The 12,381-nt window shown below is 35.5% G+C and overlaps 1 protein-coding gene across 2 annotated transcripts in view; it reads left to right on the top strand.

Moving 5' to 3' along the window:
• The window catches only part of LOC148947771 (synaptic vesicle 2-related protein), a 90,089-nt gene that overhangs the window by 62,188 nt on the left and 15,520 nt on the right, over window positions 1-12,381 (top strand). For both annotated transcript variants that reach the window (XM_089095428.1, XM_089095427.1), the window contains exons 9-10: window positions 1,372-1,550; window positions 3,846-3,957. In XM_089095428.1, coding sequence (XP_088951554.1) covers window positions 1,372-1,550; window positions 3,846-3,957 — 291 coding nt within the window. The remainder of the gene's footprint in view (window positions 1-1,371; window positions 1,551-3,845; window positions 3,958-12,381) is intronic.

Here is a 12,381-nt window from a genome sequence, read left to right as displayed (position 1 = left end):
ACACACTCCTTATCACTAATTGTGGTCCCCTTCCCATCTTAACTGGGAAAAATCCAGATTGACTACTCTCAATTTATTAACATGCCAGTAAACTATTTTACTATTATGCCACCTAGCTGCATGTTCCAGATCCTCGGCAATTTTACCCATGGTCTCCACTTCACACCTGCTTAGTTCATAGTTTTATGCTTTCACCACTTTCTTTATATTTCTCTTATTTTCATATGATGCATCATTCAAATAATTCTTGTGCAAGCCCCTTATCCTCTCTATTAAACATAAAGCCTTTTCACTGATATTCCTTGCTGCGTTTCCAACTTTCTTCCCTAAGACACAATCAGCAATTTCACAGGTTATTTTCCTAAAATTATTCGATCCATCATCTTCATTTTCAAATCTTAAACTCCAGTTTAGTTTTCAACAGTTCTTGGAGAGTTTCTTCCAAATTCTTATCCTGGAGTCTACCAATGTCATAACTTCCTGGGAGGTATTTACCCTTCCTATATTTCAGCTTTAAATTAACCCTAGACCCTACTAAATAGTGGTCTTTACTAGATGGTTCTCTTTGTAGAACTGCTACCGAATTTCCCGAATGCAGGCAATGCTCTTCTGATAATCTACATACTCCTTTTTTTGTATATGTTATCTGAGGAAAATATTTCATTTCCGAGTTGTTGTAATATGCGTACACTAGTATCTTTCTCTTAATAAAAACACAATGACCTCGGAAGGAAACCCCTTATTTTTATTTCCATTGAAACCCAAGGCCTTTGGGAAAAACTTCAATTCATAATAAACAAAATTTAAATACAAAGTTAATAGGAAATAAACGTAAATTAATAACCAGCAAATGAATGCTGGGGGTCATTTTTACCACGAGTAGATGATTATGGTGTGGAGGTCATGGGAAAAATCTGTCTTTATCAAATTTATTAAAATAGTAGCTCTATACAAATACCGATGTTATATACTTTTGATGAATTAAATAGGGAATCGGAAAAAATTGGATAGTATTTTCTTGCTTCTTATACTGAAAACGAGTAACAATGCTGATACTGAGGAAATTAGTGGTCTTTATAATCAGTATTATCATAGAATTTTATGTGAAAATGACATTGCGTGAAAAGTCTCAGTAACATATGAAACCTAACATTGCTTAGAAAACTTGCCATTGTTTTTTACGTGTCAATATAAAAGCATCATTACGTTTGGAGGTATTGCTGATCAGGATTCTAGTTTATAAACAGTTGTTTTATAGAAGCAAAAACAGACACAATAATTTTGTTCTTTTAAATTTTTTGTTATATAAATCGCTTAGTTTAGCCAAACTTCGTATTTTTCTTTCTAACTCACAATTCCCCATTTTTCAAGGTTATGCGTTGCATTTTGCTATTATGGAATTGTGCTACTATCTGCTGAGCTGTTGCGTCCAAGGGAAGGAGTTTGCTATGGTAGTCTGTACAACACTGATTCATGTAGAGCATATTGTTCTGATTTAGATGTCACTTTTTATGTTGATCTGTTATGGACTACCTTGTCTGAGTTTCCTGGTGAGTCTTTTTATGTTAAGATGTGTGTTTAAAATGTTGATAATATGAGAATTGTAATAATTGCTGCGTCTTCACTAACAAATTTAAAGTAAACTCTGATTGTCTTTTAAGATAATCTTTTTTAAAATTAAAAACAGTAGATAAAAGTTGTCACAATTAAAACTAATATTTGTCCAAAAAATAAGCGGTTTTTGGTTAATTTTAAATTTTAAACTGAATTTCACCTTTTATTTCTTCCTCTCCATTTGTTTTCTGAAGGTCTTGATTCTCTTTCAGTAGCAGTTTATTTTATTGTAGTAAGTCAATTTAACTGCGTCTTTAACCGTTTCTGACTTCCGGTCCCGCATAAGAAAACGTTCACTCAATCTATTTATTGCCTCTTTTTGCCACTATCCTATCTTTGGTAATTTCTTTTTTTGTGAATTATACCATTTCTCAAGGCCGTACCCAGGATTTTTTTTCGGTGGGGGTTTTACTAAAAAAAAAATTTGGGGGGGGGGGGGAGAGGGGGGTACACAAAAAAACCTCAAAAACGCATAAAAAAATTGTGGGGTTCAAACCCCCTAACCCCCCATGCCCTGCATACGGCCCTGCCATTTCTATGAATTTTGAGTTGCTGTAAATTTTGAGGTTCAAATTCGAGGAGTATAAAAGACAAACAGACAAAGTTGCAATAAGCACCTTATAAAATTGAACAAAACAATAACTTACAGTCAAGAAAAAGTAATACAAAAAAAAAAAAAAAAAAAAGTCCTAGAAAAATGACTGAGGAACAACCAAATTCATTTTAAGGACTTTTGGAGTGTATTTGTCTTGTTAAAATAATCTATCATAATAAAAATCTAGGTTTAGGGGAAAATACCAGACCGATCGCTATATGTAAATTTTTGTTTAGCCATCGATCTGGGCTAGTGTAGGAAATATTTACTCTGAAGTGCATTTAAGCTTTACTTCTGATTGGATAAGATAAAATTCATTTTAGAGTAGTAAAAAAAAACTGTAATAGATTAAGTTTGTGGAAATATAGTTTTTATGTTAAAGACAGAAAGAAGACTGTGTTTAGAGGAGCATTTCAATTAGGAACGCACCTAAACTTCAATTTAGGTATTGCCATGTATCCTGAATGTATCTGAAACCCCAGATGTAGTTTCGTGCTGTGTCAGCTGAGCAGATCAGCCATGATTGTCTGCAATTGAATTAGGTACGGGGAGGCTACGACTTTTGTGTTGTTACATATCACTTGACTCATGCTTATTTTTCTGCGGACTCTGTGATGCGGAGATTGCCCCTATGTCAGGCTCCCAATGAGCTTTCATATAATTACTAAGTAAAAATAGTTTTTCTTTTTACTTAGCTCTGAAAGTTTAACTTGGCTATCTCTAAGGCTTCACTTTAATCGCGGGGGTGGTTTTTCTTGTAATTGAGTACTAAAAAAAGTTAAGTTTTTCTTGTAATTGCGCACTTTTTAAGTACTAAAAAAGTAAAAAAAAAATAGAAGAAAAATATTGTGTAAAATTTCCCAATCTCATGTGATTTCAAATGTTTAAACATAAACTAGATTTTGTTACCTAGGCAACAGATGTGTTCCAGCCACCCTTTTCCGGCTTCACCATCAAAAGTATCGCGGGGGCAACATGTTGGTCAGGAATCCAAGAAAAGAATGTGAAAATATTATAATGACTTCGTGCCCAGGTGAACCTTAAATTCATGTATACATAATGTACCCTTGAATGCATAGGAAACGAATAACATGTAGGCAAAGTGGCACAAGTATCTATTTCCCCTTTATGAGTTTTTACTAGAGGGGTACGACAGTACCCCCTCAATTCCCCTCCCCCCTCTCACATAATTGCAAATCTATGTCATTGTGATGCATTTTTATTTATAATTGCTGCGTAGCCGTATGGACACTAATTTTCTTACCCTCAAACGTATCGGAAACAAATGGAATGTAGACAAATTATTTATCTTAGCCTAAAACGCGCATCAGGAATCTATTATAGGCAACACTAACTAGCAAGATATGCCAACCCCTCATTGCAAAGATGACCTGCAAAACAGCCAATTTTTACTTACAAGTCCCTCCTAAAATTTGAGCCATATTTTTTTCTAATGTGCTATGAATGTTTGGTCTTTGTTTAGCTATTACGTGATGGAAAGGTAGGTATTTTTATGTAGTTTTATGTCTGGTGGGAAGTAGCCTCGGAGGAGGATATCCTTCCTCTCTGGGTACGCTCTCATCTTATATACGTACTTTTGGCTTTCGACAGCTCTGCATATTTTCATTTATTTTAGGCACATTATTTACAATTGTTATTTTGGATTTTGCTGGAAGAAGGAAGACGATTGCAATTCAAATCTTTTTGTATTCCATTTTTGTTTCACTTCTGTTCATCTGTTTTAGTAGGTAAGTATATTCTAGTTAATTAACTTCTTAGAAATTGGGCAGATACTCCTCTCTTGCATGTTTGCTCAGCACATTGTACTGCTTTACCTTAATAAGGATCAACTACAGTATTTACGATGTCACAACATTCCCATAATTACAATTATAGGTTTCATGCCTTACAACCTGATTTTTGAAAATAAGATTACGCTTTGTTCGTCTTGTTCATCTTTTACCTTAATTAATATAACACTCATTTCCCACAAAATAAGTTGATATATTAAAATTAAACAACTCATATGAATACAATATGAGAAACAATACAATAAAATAATCTACCGATCGCGTAACAACCGAAAATCGGCGTCGATAAGTAAGTGCAACCCAAAACGAACAGTATTTGCAATAATTAACCAATTACAAAACAAAACGACCCGACTATAAAATAAGTTTGGCGCAAAACCCCAATGCCTTCCCAAGGTCAGAACAAAATTTGCACTTTACTAAAAAAAAATATAAATGTTTTTACTTTTATAACTTTAATAAATCAAATAATATTAACATTTTGATTGCTAAATATCAGTATATGCATATTAAACTGACAATGCACATTCATTTGTATTTTTTCAGTAAAGTGCAAATTTTGTTCTGGCCTTGGGAAGGCATAGGGGTTTTGCGCCCAACTGTATGTGTTTGGGGGAATGATGGGCGCGGGGGGGGGGGGCTAGTTGCCCTCTAATCACTTTCGACTATTAAAAAGGGTATTAGCTTTTTGAATTTCCAATCAAATGAGCCCCTTTTGAAGTTTCTACGATAACGCCTTCTATAAAAACCTTATATGCCCCCAGGGCATAACTTAGAACCCTTGCCCTGAGGGTTGTGGGGGAGTGTCATCCTCAAAAAACATATTTTCTTTCTGGAAATCAACTACGCTGAACAAAATGGCTATTTCAAAATTTTGATTGGATGTGTTTGGGGTAATGATGGGCGTGGGGGGGGGGGGGCTAGTTGCCTTTCATTAAAAACCTTATATGCCCCCAGGGCATAACTTACAACCCTTACCATGAGGGCTGTAGGGCGGAGGGGTTGCTATCCTTAAAGAACGAATTTCCAAAACTTACAGCTATGTCGAACCAAATGGATATCCAAACATTTTTATTGGATGTGTTTGGTAAAAAGGTTGGCGTGAAAGGGGGGTTAGCTGCCCATAAATCACTTACGACTATTAAAAAGGGCACAATTCCTTCGAATTTCCAATGAAACGAGCCCTTTTTCAAGTTTCTACGACAAAGATTTCAATAAAAAACCTTATATGTCCCCAAGGCATAACTTATAATCCTTGCCCTTAGGGTTGTGGGGGAGTGTCCTCCTCAAAATATATTTTCTAGCTGGAAATCAACTACGCTGAACAAAATGGCTGTCTCAAAATTTTTATTGGATGTGTTTGGGGGAATGATGGGAGTGGGGGAGGGGGGGGGGCTAGTTGCCCTCAAATTACTTTCGACTATTAAAAAGGGCACTTACTCTTTGAATTTCCGATCGAATGAGCTTTTTTTGAAGTTTCTACGACAACACCTTCAAAAACCTTATATGCCCCCAGGGCATAACTTAAAACCCTTCCCCTGAGGGCTCTGGGGGAGTGTCCTCCTCAAAAATATATTTTGTATTTGGAAATCAACTATGCTAAACAAAATGGCTATCTCAAAATTTTGATTGGATGTTTTTTGGGAAATAATGCGCGTGGGGGGGGGGCTAGTTGCCCTCCAGTCACTTTCGAGTATTAAAAATGGCACTAGCTCTTTGAATTTCCAATCGAATGAGCCTTTTTTGAAGTTTCTACGACAACGACTTCTATAAAAACCTTATATGCCCTCAGGGCATAACTTAAAATCCTTGCCCTGAGGGTTGTGGAGGAGTGTCCTCCTCTAAAACATATTTAGTATCAGAAAATCAACTACGCTGAACAAAATGGCTATCTCAAAATTTTGATTGGATGTGTTTGGGGGAATGATGGGCGTCAGAGGGGGGGGGGGGTTAATTGCCCTCCAATCACTTTCGACTATTAAAAAGGGCACTAGAACTCTCAATTTGCAATCGAATGAGCTCCTTTTGAAGTTTCTATGACGACCCCTTCCATATGAAGTGTCCTTCTCTAAAGAAAAAAATAATAAATAGTACATTGTGCCAACATCGGTCTTATATGCCCTCAGGGCATAACTTAAAACCCTTGCCCCGCGGCTTGTGGGGGAGTGTCCTCTTCAAAAACATGTTTTCTATCTGGAAATCAACTACGCTGAACAAAATGGCTATCTCAAAATTTTGATTCGATATGTTTTGGGGAATGATGGGCGTGGGGGGGGGGGGCTAGTTGCCCTCTTATCACTTTTGACCATTAAAAAGGGCATTAGCCACTCCAATTTCCAATCGAATGAGCCCTTTTCTTATCTTACCGGCGGCGCGCCGTCGGCGCGATCAATGTTGACCGCAAACATTAATGTTTTCATCAGTCTATCTCAAATCACAGCTTAAATTTACAACAGATTCGAGCCTGTTCATGACTTCAAAAATTCACAAGTCGCTGGCTGGAAACCGGTCTTCTTCGTTATTCATCAAGAGAAGTAGAAATCGGGTAGAAATGAAATGGCTGTGGTGTTTCAGAACCATTGCATAATACGACTAGTTGAAGTATCTATTGGCTATGTATTCTTAACATAAATAATGATAAAAATTAGTATTATTTTTCATTAAATATTACTGCACACAGAATTTCAACTACCGTGTCAAGAAATTCGTCCGTTACCTTGGTAAAAACTTTGAATATAACTTATGAACATAAAAGCTTAATTTTTTCATAATGACCTTTGCCTATATCTGTTTTGTCACCTTTAAAACAGTTAAAATAGGCGCTTTGATATTGATTGCTTTTTTTTTTTTGCTTTTTGGATTCCTAAGAAGCCTTCTTGTATTAAAAACTGGTTTTTAATAATAATTTTAAAAAAAAAATACATTTTAAAGTTTTTTTTAGCTTCTTTATATAATATGTCATGTAGGCTAAGGCTGAACTACTGCTTTTTTATTGCTTTCGGCTGCTCTTTCGGATATTATTCATTTTTTCTTTAGTGGATTCATTCAAAATTATAAACTGATCAATACCTAATATCAGTCAAATTATAAACTGCATCTAAAAGGAGTAAATTTATCAAATTGAAAAATACATGATGAACACTTCACATGATAACACTTCAATTACAATGACACAAAAAACACTTAATAGTTTATTCGCTATTAAGAAAAATGAAGTACCAGCTATTTTCTTAGGTAAAAAATGAAAAGCTCATCCGTTTTAAGTGTAATTAAATAAAATAATATGCAGACTGAAGTAGCTCCAGGAAGATGTTGAAATTTTCATCCTAGTTCGTCACTTTTAATCCAAGCAAAATGTTAGGTCACTTAGTATCAGTTATTGAGTTTAAGCTTTGATTTCCAAATGCTCACAAGAATTACCAAATTTAAGAAAGTCGCAACAATAAGTTATCTGTGATCAAAATTCTCAAAGACTTCTCTTCGATCCACACCCAGGCTCAAAGCTCCTGCTATGGCCATTTGCATTGAAATCTCCAAAGAGTTTCTTTTTAAAACAGCCTTGAAGCGAAGTTAGGAGTATTTAGATTTTTTTGATTTTCTTAAAAGATTTTAAAAAACTGTTATAACATTCCAAATTTTACATTTGTGCGTATTTTTGGTAATCATTTTTGGGGTGATCAAATGTTCTAAACCACTGTAGATACGTAAGAACGTTGCAACAACTAGTACCCTGAGGTCATAAGAATGTCAAATACTCCTCCTTGAACCTCCCAAATTGAAAGCTTTTATTATGACCAGGCCTTTTAATGTAACTTGGGCACTGGACCAAGGGCGCCATTGTTACTCGAGCTTAACGTTAGGTGGGGATGTCGATATCGCTTTCGTCACTCCAATTCGTTTTAGTGTGAATCTGCCTGGTACTTATGAATGAATGTTTTCAAAGTAAACCCGTTTCATCAATAAGAAAAAACGGATTGGACACATGTGTCCCTTTTCCTTTGGCCGATAAAACTAAGAAAATTCTGTGTCAAGTACAACTCATGAAAATCTTGTTCATTTTGTCAACTTTTCAACTTTTTGGCATCCCTGCTTTCAATAAAAAGAAAATCAAGGCACTATCACTTAAATATAATAACTCCCTATGCCCCCCCCCTTCTGGATACCACTTTGATAGGATACCGTCTCTGCTTTAAAAAAAAAAAATAATTAACTTATTGGCACCTCTGATTTAAAAAAAATCGAGATATTATCATTTAATTATGATATCTCAATACCCCCCTCCCCCCTCTGAATACCACCGGGATTGGATTCCGGCTCGGATCTGGATTAAAAAAAATCAACTTTTTGGGTTCCCTTATGTCAATAAGTACAATTTCGTCGTATTATCATTTAAATGTAATACCTCCCTACCCCCCCCCCTCTGGATACCACCTTGATAGGATACTGTCTCAGCTTTCCTTAGAAAAGTAAGTTACTTGATAATTAACTAGGTCACTATATGGTTCAAACAAACAAGCAAAATAACGTTAAACAGCTTAGTGTTCCTTGAAAAAAAATTGAGGGTATGAGTAAAGGGGTACAAAGACAACAACAAAAATGTCGAAATTATTCAGATATACTTCAAATTATTAGTAAAACTGAGTGATAGATTTGTCATGGCATTCCATAAGATCCAAAGAATCTAATTAAAAGGGAGCACACACAAAAGCCAAATAAGGCCAGTAGCCTATGGTAAATCGCGAAATACCCAAGACAATGAACAAGTCCTAATGGGGGGCCCTGGGTCTATCAAAATATTTGAATGGTTTCCCAGGGAATTTGATATCATTTTCTTCTGTCTCCACTTTAAATGAAAAAAATAATTATCTTTTTGGCATCCCTGCTTTCAATAAAAAAAATAGGCAATAATTTACAATTTATTTATGAATCATATTTTTGGGGTAACTTCCGGTTCAATCTTTAATTCCCCAACCTTGTACATAGCTTAGTATATAGCTAAATTTTGTCTCAATCGAAGGTTGTTTTAAGGGGGGAGGGGAAATTTCCCAGAAAGAAGATTGTATTTTCTATCAGGCGTTCATTAATTGAGTATTAAACATTAATAAAATTTTATATAAAACAGCAAAAAAAAAAAAAAAAAAAAAAAATCTTCAAACTTACAATTCAGCTGTATAAACAATTTGTCGGCTGTCAATTTAAAAATCCAGCAAAAGGCTGAAGCTTTATAGCAGTTAATGCATTCAACAATTATATTCAACTTGAAAATAAACTTCTTAACTACGAATGATGTAAGAAATAACAATTTGGAACTGCATTCGAAATGATTTAAACTCATTTCATAAAGACGACACTTTTTTTTGTCAACATATGAAGAACTGTGTGTATTGCAATATTTGCAATAGCATATTGCATCTATCTGGTTTTTATGCAAAGTAACAAAAGAGACCAAAACTAATGCACAAGCGAGTAGTGAATAATTATGGTATGCAAAGTAATATTTGGCAGGGAAAGTCACTGGTGATAAATCGCTATCGGGGCACCATTATTGCGTGACGTTCAGGGATTTAGGGAATCAATTTTTTTTTCGGGTTGAGATATTGATTTGCAGGTAAATACTCGGAAATTTGGGGGTAGTTTAAGCTTTGCTTGATTTCTAATCAGGAAAATCGAGATACTAAACCACACGAGAAGGAAAAGCTCTGACTTTGCGGTTGACGCAATAAAGAATTGCCGAAAAATAATTTAAAGTCGACCGAACGCCGCCGCCGGCGCGGCGCCGGGGTCTACCTACAATCATTAAAGTAAGGTCACGAGATCATAATATTGCTGCTACTACTGCAAATCTACTGTATTTTAAGATGACAAAGTGTGCTACATATCAAAACAGTCCTACTCCGTCATGAGGTAAGCCCTATTGTGGCATCTTTCTTGGAAATCTTCAGTGATATCAGGTCATTTTAAAATCTCGTCCCTGCCTATTGTAGGCTGTCTGACTTTTCTCTCATCCCCTTCGGGAACTGTTTGGTAAAACTCTTCGAAGGATACGATCTTTGTGTAGATTAAATAAAAACAACAAGTTTTTTTTTAACTGAAAGTAAGGTCTTTTATTGTTTTAAAAAATAAAGTTGTGTGACAGATTCAAACTTTAGCGTAAAGAGTGAGGTATTAAGGAGGGGACAGCCCCTTTCATATACGGAATAAATTCTGTTCGTTTTAAGTTTTGATGTCGCTCCTTACTTTCAGTTAAAAAAAAACTTTTTTTTTTATTTAATTTCTGAACATTATTCAATTAATGCAGCTTTGATTTTGGCTCACCGTACATGAATAATTAAAACGAAATTTGCATATTAATTTTACTTTTTTGGCTAAATGGCTTTCTCGAAATTTTGTTCTGACGTAACTTACGAATTAACTTACATAACGAATTTCTATCTTTGTATGTTTTATTACGTATATTAGGGAGTTTGCCCCCTAGTCGATACCTTGCTCTTTACGCTAAAGTTCGAATTTTGTTCGAATCACAAACCCCGAATCACAAAGGCCGGTTAATTAGAATAGATATTTTTTTTGAAACTACTAAAAAAAAACTTTAGTGAAAAAAGCGAGGTATTGACTAGGGGGCGAACCCCCTCATATACGTAATATTTTCTGTTTGTTTTAAGTTTTAATGTTGCTCCTTACTTTCAGTTGAAAAAACTGGTTTTTTAATTTAATTTCTGATTGTTTTTTAAACAATGCTGGGAAATCTGGGAAATCCCTTCCCCCAAGGAAACATCCTCCATGGAAGGATCCTCCCCCGTAACCCCCTCCTCTAACACCACACCTCATCAGAAAAAAATCTCTCCTGAAAGCGTCTGTATACTTCCCAATAACCAATACTATATGTAAACAATGGGTACAATTTCATAACTTGCAGCCCTTCCCCCGGGAACTGCGTGGGATTAAGTCATCCTCAAAGACATAGTTATTAGATTTTCGACTATGCTGAACAAAAGAGCTATCTCAAAATTTTAATTGGGTGACTTTGGGAAAAAAATGAGCGTGGGAGGGGGCCAAGTTGCCCTCCAATTTTTTTGGTCACTTAAAACGGGCTTTAAAACTTTTAATTTCCGTTCAAATGAGGCCTATTACGATATTCTAAGACAACTGGATCAATACGATCACCCCTGAGGAAATAAAAAAAACAAATAAACACTCATCTATGATCTTTCTTCGGGCAAAAAATACAAAATTCAAAATTTTTTGCAGATACAACCTTGAAACTTCTGCTGTAGGGTTTTCTGATTCGTTGAATCCGATAGTGTAATTTTCATTAAACGTCTTTGACTGTTTAGGGGTGTTTTTCCCTTTTTTCGAAAATATGACAAATGATCTCGGCGCGTAACTTAGGCCCGTAACTTTTGATAGGTAAGAATAAACTTAATAAAACTTATATATTTGAAATCAGCATAAAATTCTGATTCTATTGATGTATCTATGGGTATCAAAATTTTGGTTTTTAGAGTTTCGGTTACTATTGAGCCGGGTCGCTCCTTACTTACAGTTCGTTACCACGAACTGTTTGATTTGCACCGTGAAAACCAATCCATGCAACACTGGGTTTTCACTACTGCCCTTTAGAAAAACTGTAGGTACAACAGTGGAGAGGCTCATCTAGAACCCATACCGATGAACAGTAGCTGTGTTGAATTAGTTCTTCATAATATTTATACTACAGAAGTTTGGGTGGACAGAAAGGGGTATTTTTATTAGATATCCTACACAACTTTTTGTCTTCTACGGGGCTGAAGCCATCGCAACCTTCATAATAGGGCTCTCTAACGGTATAATATATTGCATACATACGTTTAAATACACAGAAACGTTATATGTAAATAGAAAAAAAGCAATATTACCACTTGAAATTGCCGAAAACAAATTTTCTGGTAGCCGTTGCCGACCCCTCGCCCCCAAAAAACTTTTTGCCGAGACTCTTGATACCCCGCCTCATCTTTTTCACCTTTTTATCGGTAGGCACGTGAATGTAATTCTTGTGGTCCATGCCCCTTACTTTTAGATAAATGTCCCTGTTCTCTTATACATAGATTTACCTATAGTATAATTTTTATTTGCACGTTCAACTCTCGCAGAGGCTACCCTGTTTTAAATGTAATGATTTCGCAAGAGGGAATAAATTGGTTTGTACTGAAGTTCTATTTTAGTCCTCTCACGGGCTAGCAAAATCTTGGCATTGATTTATGATTTATGGATAAAGTAAACTCAATTTTGGGGTTACATTGGCTTAATTGGCCCACGTCCTCATGTGATGGTGAACGAGGTAAACTTATCTCTTCTGTGTATATACGTTTAGTAAGTTAGGTT

The sequence above is a fragment of the Artemia sp. Qi Xiang Cuo genome, chromosome 10, assembly GCF_049724085.1.
Source record: "Artemia sp. Qi Xiang Cuo chromosome 10, ASM4972408v1, whole genome shotgun sequence".
Taxonomy (NCBI): domain Eukaryota; kingdom Metazoa; phylum Arthropoda; class Branchiopoda; order Anostraca; family Artemiidae; genus Artemia; species Artemia sp. Qi Xiang Cuo.
This window is presented reverse-complemented; position numbering and strand designations above follow the sequence as displayed.